The sequence below is a fragment of the Tachypleus tridentatus genome, chromosome 9 (genome assembly GCF_004210375.1).
Source record: "Tachypleus tridentatus isolate NWPU-2018 chromosome 9, ASM421037v1, whole genome shotgun sequence".
Lineage (NCBI taxonomy): Eukaryota > Metazoa > Arthropoda > Merostomata > Xiphosura > Limulidae > Tachypleus > Tachypleus tridentatus.
This window is the reverse complement of record NC_134833.1, coordinates 167335864-167352730: the sequence shown is the minus strand read 5'-3', so window position 1 is coordinate 167352730 and position 16867 is coordinate 167335864. Positions and strand designations below refer to the sequence as shown.

The 16867-nt window shown below is 31.4% G+C and overlaps 1 protein-coding gene across 1 annotated transcript in view; it reads left to right on the top strand.

Moving 5' to 3' along the window:
• LOC143227572 (muscle-specific protein 300 kDa-like) overlaps positions 1-16867 on the top strand; it is a 117573-nt gene that overhangs the window by 78826 nt on the left and 21880 nt on the right. Inside the window, exons 11-20 of the mRNA XM_076459001.1 lie at positions 9-284; positions 2983-3079; positions 3458-3663; positions 3841-3996; positions 4954-5115; positions 11405-11527; positions 12815-13015; positions 14344-14493; positions 14999-15163; positions 15707-15841. Of these exons, the coding sequence (XP_076315116.1) occupies positions 9-284; positions 2983-3079; positions 3458-3663; positions 3841-3996; positions 4954-5115; positions 11405-11527; positions 12815-13015; positions 14344-14493; positions 14999-15163; positions 15707-15841 (1671 nt within the window). The remainder of the gene's footprint in view (positions 1-8; positions 285-2982; positions 3080-3457; positions 3664-3840; positions 3997-4953; positions 5116-11404; positions 11528-12814; positions 13016-14343; positions 14494-14998; positions 15164-15706; positions 15842-16867) is intronic.

Genomic DNA, 16867 nt, shown 5'->3' with positions numbered 1-16867 from the left:
CATTTTAGATATTCTTTCAAGATTTACAAGGAGTCCAGCAAGTTTTCCGACAACTTCAGTCTTCTCCAGAAGTGGGTTCTGTTCCACCAGACCATCTGCAAGACCTGAACCAGAGGCTGGATCGTGTGTCAGTTCTTGCCCACCAGCGTAGATCCTTACTACTCTTTGAAGAACAGAAATACAATATATTAGAATTTGTGTCAACTGTTGAAAACAAGCTCAGAGAGTGGGATATCAAATATGGTTATCATACAGAAGTGGAAGGACTGCTTAATGTCTACAAGGTAGTGTTTAACCACTGTTAAATCTTCTGTTTAGCTATATTCGTTTAATATGGTATTATAAAGTGCATGAACAAGTGTGATTTCTTTGGTACAACAATATCACTGTAGTTTAGTAGCATAAAGCTAGAAGCTAAGAGATACATCTGTGATTTGTTCAAGGTGTATGAACATTAATTTATTTACCAAACAAATTGTATGCTCTTATTTGTATTTCTAATGAATGAAATAAATATTCTTGAAGACAGTGATGTAAATTGAGAATGAATTTTCACAAATCCAGCTAATAAGATTAACATTTAAGTGATAGAATCAATTATTTTGAAACTTTGCATTATTCACTTAATGACATGGAGTTCTTGATTTATTTGTGTATATATTAAATTAATCTACATACATATTAGACTGATTTATCTATATATATGTATCAGTCATACTTGGAATAATTTAATTGGGTTTAATGTGTTCACACTTCCCATAAACCCTTACAATTACTGATTACCAGAAGAAGACAGTCCTTCAAACAAGATGCTTCTGCATAGCAAGGCATACTCTGGAACCATCTAACATATGTATTTTAATCCCATCTTTCTGTGTGTTATTATTAGCATTTAACATACAGATCAAGAAATGTATTTTTGTAAGCCTTCTATCACAGATGTATTTAAAATCCTGTTATCTTGTTTTGCCTCTTTTGTAATTAAGATACCTCTTCTATCTGTTAAATAGATGGAAAATTATTCTAGTGTAATGTGGTTTTTAAAAACATGAACAAGTTTCTTAAAATCAGAAAGGGTATGACATTACCCTTTGCACCCTTGTTCTGCCAGATTCTTCTTCATCTAAGCTATTCGGTTATTAAAGTTTTGCTGTAGAACTAGAAGACATCAGAAGGTTATGTTTATTTATTTATTATAGTTTTAATGTATCTGTTTGTGTATATTTTATGATACTAATAATTGAAGAAATCAGGTTCTATTATTTTGAAACAGTGTAATCTAATCTTTCATATCAAATCATGTCAGTATGCAGTGTTTATGATCATGTAGCTTCAACACTGGTGTTATGTGTTCTTACAACAATGTAGTTGCAATATTGGTGCATTAGCTGTTATGGAATGTGTGATTTTATGACAATTTAACTAAAATATTATCAAATTATGTGTTGTTGTTAAAATGTTTGATTTTTATTACAATGCAACTAAATGATTGGTGAGTTACTTGTAATTTGTTAAATTTAATATTCAAAGGAATACAACATTAAAATATTACACAACAAATAGTTATTAAAAATAGGGACTTGCCATAAAATGATTCTACACATGTTTTGATTCAGTCTACAATATGAGATGTTTTCACTAAATGTTCTATATTTTTATACCTTGTTTTTATGTTCCTTCATCCTTCAATTTAAATTTCTACGTTTGTCCGATGTAAACTCAACCACAGATACAATGAATTTTGTTAATGCCATATTTATCAATTTGTTCTATCTTTTGTACAAGTGAAGAATATTTAACTTACAACACGTAGAGAAATGTTACGTTACGTTGGGTATATTTGATCACACTATTACTTATTTTTATTGACAAGGTTTGAACATATGGTAAACAGATTCTCATATTAGTTACCTTACATTTTCACGCTAGTTACCTTACATTCTCACGCTAGTTACCTTACATTCTCACGTTAGTAACCTTACATTCTCACGTTAGTTACCTTACATTCTCACGCTAGTTACCTTACATTCTCACGCTAGTTACCTTACATTCTCACGCTAGTTACCTTACATTCTCCGCTGGTTACCTTTACATTCTCACGCTTAGTTACCTTACATTCTCCGCGTTGGTTGCCTTACATTCTCACGTTAGTTACCTTACATTCTCACGTTAGTAACCTTACATTCTCACGTTAGTTACCTTACATTCTCACGTTAGTTACCTTACATTCTCACGTTCGTTACCTTACATTCTCACGCTAGTTACCTTACATTCTCACGCTAGTTACCTTACATTCTCACGCTAGTTACCTTACATTCTCACGTTCGTTACCTTACATTCTCACGTTCGTTACCTTACATTCTCACGCTAGTTACCTTACATTCTCACGTTAGTTTTCTTACATATTCATGTTAGTTACCTTACATTCTCACGCTAGTTACCTTACATTCTCACGCTAGTTACCTTACATTCTCACGTTAGTTACCTTACATTCTCACGCTAGTTACCTTACATTCTCACGTTAGTTACCTTACATTCTTACAGTAGTTACCTTACATTCTCACGCTAGTTACCTTACATTCTCACACTATTTATCATGTAAAATTTTGTCATTGTATTCTGTTTAATTGTAAATAGGTGTGTTGCACAAGTGTTGTTTTTATATTATTTCATTTGTTCAATATTTTTATTTTTTATTACAATTCTGCTAAAAGGCTAATCAGTTATGGATTATGAAGTGTGGGTTTTATGATGACACAACTAAAAGTAAAGACTGTTAGATTATATGTGCTGTCAACCATATTATTTATACGGCAATGTATCTACAAGCTTGGTGGGTTATATGTTGTCAACTGTGTGACTTCTACCACAATGGATCTACAAGATTGGTGGGTTATATGTTGTCAGCTGTGTGATTTCTATCACAATGTATCTACAAGATTGGTGTGTTAATAAATGTGTTTACATATTTTCTCTATACAGGATTTTGTAGAAAAAAGAAATATATTTCAAGAATTTGAACAATCTTATGCAACTTTACAAAATGCAGCTGAAACTTGTCAGAGAACTGGAACATCTGGTTAGTTAGTTATTGTTACATTGAAGACTATTTAACACATTGATAACAATTGTTTTTTCTCATAATGATTTATTAGCATGCATAACGTTATGTAATACATTAACTGTAATGGTTTTTTAGTACATCTGAGGTTGTGTTAGACCTTGAATAAAATAATTTGTTAGCACATATAAAGTTGTATATGACCTGGATTGTGATGGTTTTTTTACTACATATAAAGTTGTGTAAGATGTGGACGTTATATAATTTATTAGTATAAATACGGTTGTATAAGACATTAATTTAATAGTTTATTAGATCTGTTTTTGAGGCTGTTTTTGATGAAAGTGTTGCTGGTTTGGTTTGTAATTCTACTATCAGTTTTTATTGTCTAATTAGATTTCAAGGGAACCGAAAACATGGGGAAATTTTTAAATGACATTCATGATCGATGGAATGTTATTTCAATAAAACTCCGGACAACTGGAAATACCCTTTATGATGTCGTTGGTCACTGGGAACAGTTCACAGCAGGCTTTGGTCCATTAGTTAATTGGTTGGGTCAAGCAGAAATAACAGTAAATCTATCTGAGGATGACAAATTGGTAAGTCAATTGTTTGTTTTGCTAGAACTTGTAAAAGTATGATGGAGTGGTAAAATATCAGAATTAGGATGTGATTGGATACACCTACAAAACGTTTTTAGCTGTTAGAAAACTTTCAAGATAAGAGTTCTTTGATTTAAGTCAAACCAATAAATGTTTTTTTTTGTTTTTTTTAAGGAATTTTTCCAGGATATACCTGCATGGCAGGAAAAGAAAATAAGGTTAGTTGAAACAGGTGAATATTTGATGGCAACATGTCGTGATAATGTTGCTCAGAAACTGAAGACTCAAATTGCTGACGTCAACCATCGATGGGATAAGTTGTTTCCTCAAGTAAGTGGAAAATTCTAACTGATTCCTGATAGTTTCATAATCTGAAATTGATTGTTAATTTTTATATCACTTTATAATACACTAATTTACGTTTATATAATTAATAATGAATAGTATTTTTTTATATTGCTTTATAATACACTATTTTTATATAATTAATAATACATAGTATTGTTTTTATATTACTTTATAATACACTATTGTATGTTTATATAATTAATAATACATAGTATTGTATTTATATTACTTTATAATACACTAATTTATGTTTATATAATTAATAATACATAGTATTGTTTTTATATTACTTTATAATACACTATTTTTATATAATTAATAATACATAGTATTGTATTTATATTACTTTATAATACACTAATTTATGTTTATATAATTAATAATACTGTTTCTTTATGTTATTTCTTAACACAGGTACTTATGTCTGTATAATTAATAATCAATAGTATTGTTTTTTATGTTACTTTTAAACACAGGTACTTGTGTCTGTATAATTAATAATTGATAGTATTGATTTCTTTGTGTGTTACTTTTTAACACAGTTTTGTTTATATGATAAATGCATGTGATATATGTTCTTGTTATTTACTACATTTTCAAAATCATTTCCTATTAGTTTAAATAACTGTGATTATAGCATAACTTCATCTATGTTTTATAAATCTCTTGTTATCCTGCTCTATGAAGTATGTTATTAGTAGTATTACTGTCGAAACCTTCTTCTTGTGTTAGTAACGACTAACGTTGTTGATTATTGTTTTGTATAACTAAGTGGTAACTAAGGTTTTCAAACCTGACAGTATACTGTGGTTTTATATCTGCTTAAATAAAATAATATGATGGCTGAGATGATAATCATTGAATCATGGTGATATTCGTTTGGTTAATATCTACTGTAGTAACCTTTAGCCAAGCTAAAGTTTTGTTGTTTTACATTAGATTCAAGACTACCTGTTTGCTGGAGAAAAACTAAGAGCACGACGGCTGTTTCAGAAAGACATGGAAAAGCTTCAACAGTGGCTACAGAATACTTTAGTCTTGCTGTCTTCTCCAGTGGACTGTGTCCCTAAAGAATTAATGGAGAAATCAAATAAAATCAAAGTAAGATTTTTCTGTTAGCCGTAACCCTACAGATTTAGTAAAGAAATCTAACATAGTTAGGTTTAATTTTCCTAGTGACTGTGTCTCAGCATTTAATAAAGAAATCAAACAAAAGTCAAGGTTGCTTCTTCTGTTGTGTGACTCTGCAGTTTATTAGTAAAGAAATCAAACATAGTTAGGTTTAATTTTCCTATTGACTGTGTCTCAGCATTTAATAAAGAAATCAAACAAAAGTCAAGGTTGCTTCTTCTGTTGTGTGACTCTGCAGATTTAGTAAAGAAATCAAACATAGTTAGGTTTAATTTTCCTATTGACTGTGTCTCAGCATTTAATAAAGAAATCAAACAAAAGTCAAAGTTGCTTCTTCTGTTGTGTGTCTCTGCAGATTTAGTAAAGAAATCAAACATAGTTAGGTTTAATTTTCCTAGTGACTGTGTCTCAGCATTTAATAAAGAAATCAAACATAGTTAGGTTTAATTTTCCTATTGACTGTGTCTCAGCATTTAATAAAGAAATCAAACAAAAGTCAAGGTTGCTTCTTCTGTTGTGTGACTCTGCAGATTTAGTAAAGAAATCAAACATAGTTAGGTTTAATTTTCCTATTGACTGTGTCTCAGCATTTAATAAAGAAATCAAACAAAAGTCAAAGTTGCTTCTTCTGTTGTGTGTCTCTGCAGATTTAGTAAAGAAATCAAACGTAGTTAGGTTTAATTTTCCTATTGACTCTGTGTCAGCATTTAATAAAGAAATCTAACATAGTTAGGTTTAATTTTCCTAGTGACTGTGTCTCAGCATTTAATAAAGAAATCTAACATAGTTAGGTTTAATTTTCCTAGTGACTGTGTCTCAGCATTTAATAAAGAAATCTAACATAGTTAGGTTTAATTTTCCTAGTGACTGTGTCTCAACATTTAATAAAGAAATCTAACATAGTTAGGTTTAATTCTCCTATTGACTGTGCCCCTTTAGTTAATAAAGAAATCAAGCTAAAGTCATAGTTGATTCTTCTGTTGGTTGTGTCCCTGAGCAGTTTGTTAACAATTAAATAGGGTAAGGGAAGTTCTCTGAGTTAAATGAATGTTTCACTTCATGCTTGCAAACTTCTATCACCAAGTATGAATTACTACTGAAACTTCCTGTTGATAATTCTTATGCATGTTTGTTACAATTTACAAATAACACTTTTACTGGCATATATAGATGACCAGTTAGCCTTTAGAGATTGCTTATGAAATGTTCAATAATTAAACTAATAATCAGTGATCACGAGCGAACCCACTTATAGAGAAAAATATATATGTAAAAAAGCTGGATTGAGTTGAGACAATTTTTTTATGTAGAGGAGCGAACAACATTTCGACCTTCTTCGGTCATTGTCAGGGTCACAAAGAAAAAGAGGTAACTGACCGATAGCTGACCACATGTTTGAAGGCGGTTGTGTAATTGAGTGTAGGAATGTAGAGGGCGTGCTTAGATGTTTGATTTTATTTATTAATATAGGTATAAAGGTGTTCCTTTGTATTGGTTTATTTTGGGCTTGAGTTGTTGTATAACTAAGACTTCTTTAATTTTGCATTTGTTTATGTTTGTTTCTTTATTTAGTATTTTGGTGTTTTCTATGGTTATGTTGTGTTTGTTTGATTTGAAGTGTTTGAAAACGTGTGAAGGTGACTTTTTGTGTTCTTTGAATCTAGTTTCCATTTTTCTACTTGTTTCTCCAATATAGAAGTCGTGGCAGTTATCACATTGTATTTTATAAATAATGTTGGTGTAGTGTTTGCAGTGTAGTTTTTACATAGTATAGACCTTAGTTTTGTGCCTGTTTTTTGAATAAATGTTGTATTAACTGGAATGTCATATTTTGTTACTAGTTTTTGACAAATGTTTTTTTTCTGCTGATGTCAGGAATATATGGTATGCAGCAGTTTATGGTTTCTTGATTTTTTAAATCATGGGATATATTTATTTTTGTTAGTTGATTTTGCTTTCTGTCTTGGTGTGTGCGTATAATGTTTTCTACGGTTTGTGGAGGAAACTGATTGATGTTGATGAAGTATTGTTGTATTTTGTCTAATTTGTCATTAATTTGTTAACACTTTTTCTTTGTGAACCTGACGATGACCGAAGAAGGTTGAAACATCGTTCACTCCTCTACATAAATGATTTTCAACCCAAACCAGCCATTTTTACATATATAATTTAACTAATGATACTAGTAGTAAGTTGTTGTGAATCACCTACAGTGATACTCATTGCTTACAGAAATAAAGAATTTATTATGTCTTAGTAATGACATAACAGAACGTAATGTTGTGACATAATATTCAGCCAGGATGCAAATACTTCATGTGAATATTAGTCACAAGACCTGAAAGGCAAATGGTTAGGTATTTTGTTGTAGTTTGTAGTCTTACTTCATTACCAACTGCCTCGCTGTAACAAGAATATATTCAGTGGACCAATGGTATAGACAGGAATAAACATTTACAAATGTACCAACCACTTTATTGTAACAAGAATATATTCAGTGGACCAATAGGATGAACAGAAATAAACATTTACAAATGTACCAACCACTTTATTGTAACAAGTGAAGTGAAGTCACATTTTCCATATATTCATTTACAAGTGCAGGACAAATGACCATTTATAATAATGCTAAGAGTAATTTATAAGGTGCATTTTATAGTATTAGATGTAAGTTATTATACATGTGTTGTTTTTTATTTGTTAACACCAGTAGTAATTTATGAGGTGTATTTTATACTATTAGATGTAAGTTTTGATACTTGTGTTTATTAAAATTATTGTAAGTTGTGATACATTTTGTTTTTGTTTTTAAATATCGATAATAATTAATATTAACTACATACGTCAGAACTACAATACTACACTAAAGAGAATAGCTAATTAAAGGTTCTCTTGTTATGTTCCTAATTATAAAGATAAATTGCATTAGTTAAGTACCTTTGCTATTAAAGATATTTTCAGTTATGAAATTGAGACATCTAACAGCTCTATCTTTATAATAAAACCTATATATTAAACATTATAACCAGCACTGTTAATTAAAGTAATATTTGAAAAACATAGAGTGTAGTTATAGAGCTCAAACCCAATGATGGCTTGTTTTGTGGTCTCTTGTAGATTTTGATTTTTACAGAGCTGTGTGTGCAAAACTTGATATAATGTTCTCTAACATCAGCTTGTAGTTTTAGAATGCCAATTAACTTTCTCAAACAGTGTATTTTAGACTAGCAAGACATCTGAGGTAAATTACTGTGACAAGTCAATGGTCAGGTATACAGGACAATATAGAGTATAACAAAAAAAAACTAATTTGTTAAAGTTAAAAGGTTTTTAAACTATAATGAATAAATTAACAACTCAAGTGTACATTTAATAACAAGAATATTTTAATTTGTAACCAAAATGTAATACAGTGATCATACTATTAACTGTGTCTAACTCTTCAAATCTATTACCTTACAACACATGTAGTAACCAGCATTAAGTAAGCACACAATAATAAAACTTGGAAAAGGATGTAACATCCATAGTAAATATGTCAGTTAAAGTAACTGATATAAGTTAACTAATGATAACGTTTAGGAAAGGTTGTAACATCTGTGGTAAATATGACAGTTAAAGTAACTGACATACAGTCATGTGAAAAAGTTAGGACACCCTATGAAAGCCTGTGTATTTTTGTAACATTTTTGGATATATATATATTTAATCTCAATTTTAACAACACTGAGAGATTATAGGAATACAACTAAACAATTAAAACTGAAGAAAAGACTTTTCAAGATCTTCTGTAAATGTAATTCTATAAAAATGCATATTCTAACTGAGGAAAAAGTTAAGACACCCCCACATGTTTTCCCACTTAAATTGGCTCAACTCACACACAGGTGTATCACACCAGGTGCACATGATTAGAAGATTGTTACTCAGCATTTTGAATGAGGCTTGCCCTATTTAAACCTCAGACATTCAGTTTGGTGTGCTCCTGACTGTTGAAGTGAGAGTGAGTACCATGGTGAGAGCAAAAGAGCTGTCTGAGGCCTTCAGAAAGAAAATTGTAGCAGCTTATGAGTCTGGTAAGGGATTTAAAAAGATCCCAAAAGATTTTGAAATCAGCCATTCCACTGTCTGGAAAATAGTCAACAAGTGGAGGGCTTTCAAAACAACTGCCAACATGCCCAGGTCTGGTCGTCCAAGCAAGTTCACCCTGAGAGCAGACTGCAAGATGCTAAAAGAGGTCTCCAAACACCCTAACATGTCATCACAGGACCTACAGCAGGCTCTGGCTACTGTTGATGTGAAAGTGCATGCCTCTACAATCAGAAAGAGACTGCACAAGTTTAACTTGCATGGGTGGTGTGCAAGGAGGAAACCTTTGCTCTCTAAGAGAAATATCAAGGCCAGACTGAAGTTTGCCAGAGAGAATGTAAACAAAGACCAGGACTTTTGGAATAATGTTCTTTGGACAGATCAGTCCAAAATTGAATTATTTGAACACCAGAACAGAAGTCATGTTTGGCGTAAACCAAATACAGCATCCCAGGAAAAGAACCTCATACCAACTGTGAAGCATAGAGGTGGAAGTGTCATGGTTTGGGGCTGCTTTGTTGCAGCAGGACCTAGACAGCTCACAATCATAGAATCCACCATGAATTCTACTGTGTATCAGAGAGTGCTTGAGGATTATGTGAGACCATCTGTAAGAAAATTAAAGCTGAAGTGGAACTGGGCCCTGCAACACGACAATGACCCAAAACATACCAGTAAGTCCACCAAGGACTGGCTTAAAACTAAGAAATGGAGAGTCCTGGAATGGCTGAGTCAAAGTCCACATCTTAATCCCATTGAGATGCTGTTGGGTGACTAGAAACTGGCTGTACATGCAAGAAACCCCTCAAACATCTCACAGCTGAAAGAATTCTGCGTTGAGGAGTGGGGCAAACTTTCTTCAGACCGATGTCAGAGACTGCTAGATGGCTACAAGAAGCATCTCACTGCAGTTATTTCAGCCAAAGGAGGTAACACTAGCTATTAGGGGCTAGGGTGTCCTAACATTTTCCTCAGTTAGAATATGCATTTTTGTAGAATTACATCTACAGAAGATCTTGAAAAGTCTTTTCTTCAGTTTTAATTGTTTAGTTATATTCCTATAATCTCTCAGTGTTGTTAAAATTGAGATTAAATATATATATATCCAAAAATGTTACAAAAATACACAGGCTTTCATAGGGTGTCCTAACTTTTTCACGTGACTGTATGTTAACTAATGATAACACTTATAAAAGTATGTAACATCCATGGTAAATATGACAGTTAAAGTAATTGTTGTAAGTTAACTGATGATAACTCTTAGAAAATGATGTAACATCCGTGGTAAGTATGACAGTTAAAGTAACTGGTGTAACTTAACTAATGATAACACCAAGATAAGGATGTAACATCCATGGTAAATGTGACAGTTAAAACTAGAATAGTTTAGTATTATTATGCTGTAATGAATAAAGGTAATACGTATAAGTATAATATTTCTGTCTCGTAATACCAATAGTAATGAATGACTTGAGGTGTCTTTAATAATACCAATAGTAATGAATGACTTAAGGTGTCTTTAATAATATTTACAGAAATTGTGATACTTCTAATATTAGTTATAATGTTTGGTATGATGTCTCTTCTATGATGTAGAATAATATAATATCTGTATTTTGTAATATCCATTGTAATTTATGATAGAATACAGAGATCTTCAATTGGTATTATTTATATAACCTACAAGAGATGAACAACTGGTTCATTAATTGTCAGCATAAAGTTATAAACAAAACTGAGAGGAAAACAGTAACACTGTTGGAAAATACTGTTCTATTAACAATGTTCTTTATCACTTAAGTGGTACAGTATTCTATTATTAAGGTATGACTAACATGGTGAACATATTTTATGTTGTTACAAATGTCTTCTGGTTTAGCAATCACCAACTTTATCACTGTTTGGTGCTTCATTAAACAGTTGAAGAGACCTGATATAAGGAGTGTTGTACATATATCATACATGATGTTAGATATAAGTGTGATAGTACTGTATCTTCCAGTGTATGATTAATTAAGATGTGTTTTGTTAGATGTATTTTATGATGTTAGATACAAGTTTTGATACTGGCTCTATCTTGTGACATATGTTGTCAGCTGTGTTTTTGATGATAGAATATATTTTTTGATATTTCTTTAAGTTTTTAAAAGTTACTGTCTTACATTTTTAGCAAGTGCAAGGAGAAATAGGAGATTATGATGGCCTGTATAAGAATATATCTAAGAAGGCTCAAGGGCTTATCAGGGTTCTGAGCCCACCCGAAGTCGAAACTATGATGAGCAACTTAAAGCAGGTGATGCAAGTGCATCTTTAATCTCAGCTATGTAAACCAACATTAACATTATTCAAACATATCTCAGCTGTGTAAACCAACATTAACATTATTCAAACATATCTCAGTTGTGTAAACCAACATTAACATTATTCAAACATATATCAGTTGTGTAAACCAACATTAACATTATTCAAACATATCTCAGCTGTGTAAACCAACATTAACATTATTCAAACATATCTCAGCTGTGTAAACCAACATTAACATTATTCAAACATATCTCAGCTGTGTAAACCAACATTAACATTATTCAAACATATCTCAGCTGTGTAAACCAACATTAACATTATTCAAACATATCTCAGCTGTGTAAACCAACATTAACATTATTCAAACATATCTCAGCTGTGTAAACCAACATTAACATTATTCAAACATATCTCAGTTGTGTAAACCAACATTAACATTATTCAAACATATCTCAGCTGTGTAAACCAACATTAACATTATTCAAACATATATCAGTTGTGTAAACCAACATTAACATTATTCAAACATATCTCAGCTGTGTAAACCAACATTAACATTATTCAAACATATCTCAGTTGTGTAAACCAACATTAACATTATTCAAACATATCTCAGTTGTGTAAACCAACATTAACATTATTCAAACATATCTCAGCTGTGTAAACCAACATTAACATTATTCAAACATATCTCAGCTGTGTAAACCAACATTAACATTATTCAAACATATCTCAGCTATGTAAACCAACATTAACATTATTCAAACATATCTCAGCTGTGTAAACCAACATTAACATTATTCAAACATATCTCAGCTGTGTAAACCAACATTAACATTATTCAAACATATCTCAGTTGTGTAAACCAACATTAACATTATTCAAACATATCTCAGCTATGCAAACCAACATTAACATTATTGAAACATATCTCAGTTGTGTAAACCAACATTAACATTATTCAAACATATCTCAGCTGTGTAAACCAACATTAACATTATTCAAACATATCTCAGTTGTGTAAACCAACATTAACATTATTCAAACATATCTCAGCTATGCAAACCAACATTAACATTATTGAAACATATCTCAGTTGTGTAAACCAACATTAACATTATTTAAACATCGAGGCCTTTTCTTCAATTTTGATTCATAACCTAAGTTGTTTTTAAGTGTTTATTCATCTGTTTAATCAAGCTGACTTTCATACATATATACATTCCATTTTCTATGCAAGGTAATGTTAGACTAAACCTCTTTCTGTGCTTTACAGGAGAAAGAACTGTTACTGACAATAAGAACAAGAATTGCTTCTTGTCTTCACATCCTGTGCCAGGTTTTGACCAATCAGGAAGCACTGGAGTCAGGCATCAAGGAGTTGACTGAGTGGATAGAGGAAGCTGAAAAGTTTATTTCTGGTTACATTATCCCAACCACACCAGAACAAATCTCTTCACAGTTAGAAAAGCACAAAGTGAGTCTCTTCATGTGGTTTTTATGCATTCATTACAACTAGATGAATACAATTTCTTTATATGGATTAAGTGAGAAAATGTTTTCAGTTGAAACTTTAGAAGGGCTAATGCAAGTAGTCTAAAGATAAACTTACATAAACAAACAAGTAAATAAATCATGAATATCCATGTGCTTTAATGACAGCATTTTTTATTGTAGAGATCTATCTGGCCATGCGTTCTTATATCAAACATCTAAATATAAATATAGTTTAACAACAGTGACCTTTCTTTTATTGTAAAGAGCTATGTGGCCAGGTGTTCTTATATCAAACATCTAAATACAAATATAGTTTAACAACAGTGACCTTTCTTTTATTGTAAAGAGCTATGTGGCCAGGTGTTCTTATATCAAACATCTAAATACAAATATAGTTTAACAACAGTGACCTTTCTTTTATTGTAAAAAGATATCTGGCCATGTGTTCTTATATCAAACATCTAAATATAAATATAGTTTAACAACAGTGACCTTTCTTTTATTGTAAAGAGATATGTGACCAGGTGTTCTTATATCAAACATCTAAATATAAATATAGTTTAACAACAGTGACCTTTCTTTTATTGTAAAGAACTATATGGCCAGGTGTTCTTATATCAAAGATCTAAATATAAATTATAGTTTAACAACAGTGACCTTTCTTTTATTGTGGTGAGCTATCTGACCATGTGTTCTTATATCAAATAAGTAAATATAAATATAGTTTAACAACAGTGACCTTTCTTTTATTGTAAAGAGCTATGTGGCCAGGTGTTCTTGCATCAAACATCTAAATATAAATTATAGTTTAACAACAGTGACCTTTCTTTTATTGTGGTGAGCTATCTGGCCATGTGTTCTTATATCAAATAAGTAAATATAAATATAGTTTAACAGCAGTGACCTTTCTTTTATTGTAGAGAGCCATCTGGTGTGCTGTTGTACAACCCTTCTCAAATCCACATATACTTTGTGTAGTTTACATAAAATTCAGAAATAAACAAAATAATCAGTGATATGCTATAATTTGAATCACTAGTCTAAAATCACTATTGAAAAACTCTGAAATATAAGAATTATAGAAAAAAGATAAGGTAAAACAACATTTGTAGAGTTGATATCATAACTCAATACCTGTTACAGTACAAGTATAAAGAAAAAATAGGGCATGAACTGAAATTGTAGAATGTTTTGTTTTAGCAATTGAGTCGGTAATCACGTTCCTTCTTACTACAAAGATGGTTTTCATTCTGTTTTATTTCTCTGACAACCTCTGGTCGTAACTAATGTTTCTCATCTTTTCAACAGGCTTTCTTCAAGAGATTGCCATATTACAAGTCTGTTTTTGAAAGTAAGAATAAACTTTATCAGAACTTATTGAAGGAAGCTAGTGGAGCTCCGGAAATCAATGTTGCTGGCATAAAGCATACCATGAGTAATCTGAATGATAGATTTGAGGTACAGTTTTAGATTTACTGTAGAAGTAATAATAAAATTATCTTATTTCATAAATAAAGTTTAGGTTTGATAAAGTTATATTGGTGTGTACGTGAACTACTGATTGTGTTGATAAACGTTTCCTTAGTTAAAATGTGCAGTTATAGTTGTAGATTAATAACAAAACTTCATTGGCTCAGAGGTGTGTGTCCTAATGTCTGTGGCTTGTCATGTTAAGGATGTATATTTCTCATGCTTATGGGTCATTACATGAAAGCTGTATATTCATCTGACTGTGGTTCATATCTTGTCATCAAGGACTCACATTTGGTTCATCACATCTTACTAATCATGTGTGTTATTACTGTCTATGGCTCCTTCAATTAATTATTATATTTACTTTTGTGTTTGTCTTTGTTTGAAAAAGGTAGGAGTTAAGACTGGTTTTGTTTTGTACCTGGTAGATATATTTTATTTATTGTGCTTTAATATTACTTATTTTTAAATATAAATTGTTTTCTTTTAGCAATGTCTTAGTTTATCAGAGCAATGGGTACAAGCAATGACAGAAGCCAGTACCAGATGGCAACAGTACTTTGAGAGTGTCAGTATTACTGAAAAATGGTTAGAGGAAGCTAAAAGATTGCTCTCAGACTCTACAATTAACTGGGAGAAACTGGAAACTCAGCAGGTACTCCTACTAAGTGCTGTTTCTGTTCTAAAACAAAAGCTCAAGGAAACTCAGTGGCATTAATTTACCATTATTCTTCATTGTAATAACATACTTTAACCTAAAGTGTGTCATTAAAAGTTATGTAGGAATATAATCAAAAACAGTGATGTCGAGAAAACCCACTTGTAGAGAAATATATATGCAAAAACGGCTCGTTTGGGTTGAGAAAATATTTTACATAGAAGAGCGAACAACGTTTTGAACTTCTTCGGTCATCGTCAGGTCGAAGAAGGTTGAAACGTTGTTTGCTCTTCTACGTAAAATATTTTCTCAACCCAAACGAACCGTTTTTGCATATATATTTCAAAAGCAATCAGTTTTGCATTGGCATCACATTACCTATGAAAAACCAAACAATGTCTAAATGTAGTAATATAGGCTGTGTTTCTAATGTTGCTTGCTGATTTACATGTTGAAAATTACTTTAATGTAACATACGCGACCCATTGTATAAAACAGACTTAACAGGTAGACATTTTATTGTTTCCTTGCTACATGTAGGAGTTCTTTGAGAAGCCAGTGCAGCATATAATGAGAAAACTTGTGTCTGCCAGTGAGAGTGTTATGGCAACTTTACCAGAGACTGAGCAGAGGCCGTTACAGGACACTGTGGAAGGTTTACAAGGACAATGGAAGGTATGGGTCAGCCAGACTGAAACTTTGAATCATATCATAAAAATAACACACAAAAATGCACTAAATAGTGTAAATTAGTGTAACCATGGTGTCATTTCTATACAACTCTCCAAAACTCTTATCATGGTGTCATTTCTATATAACTCTCCAAAACCATTATCATGGTGTCATTTCTATATAACTCTCCAAAACCCTTATCATGGTGTCATTTCTATATAACTCTCCAAAACCATTATCATGGTTACATTTCTGTATACTCTCCAATATCCTAATCATGGTGACATTTCTGTATACTCTCCAATATCCTAATCATGGTGACATTTCTGTATACTCTCCAATATCCTAATCATGGTGACATTTCTATATAACTCTCCAAAACCCTTATCGTGGTGACATTTCTATATAACTCTCCAAAACCCTTATCATGGTGACATTTCTGTATACTCTCCAATACCCTAATCATGGTAACATTTATGTATACCCTCTAGTACCCTAATCATGGTGACATTTCTGTATACTCTCCAATACCCTAATCATGGTAACATTTATGTATACCCTCCAGTACCCTAAACATGATGGCATTTCTGTGTGCTCTCCAGCACCTTAATCATGGTATAATTATATATATATATGCTCTTCAGTATCCTAATCATGGTATAATTATATATATATAACTCCAATATCTAATCATGGTATAATTATATATATATACTCTCCAGTACCCTAATTGTGGTATAATTATTTGTATATGCCTTTCAGAGTCTTAATCATGGTATAATTATATATATATGCTCTTCAGTATCCTAATCATGGTATAATTACATATATGTATGCTGTTCAGTATCCTAATCATGGTGTAATTATATATATGTGCTCTTCAGTATCCTAATCATGGTGTATTTTGTATGTAATCTTCAATAATCTAATGATTGTGTTTTGTATGAATACTCTTCAGTACTCTGACAAAATCGTATATTGCACATGTTTCCTCTGATTTTCTTGTGTCAATTATTAATTTTCTGTACC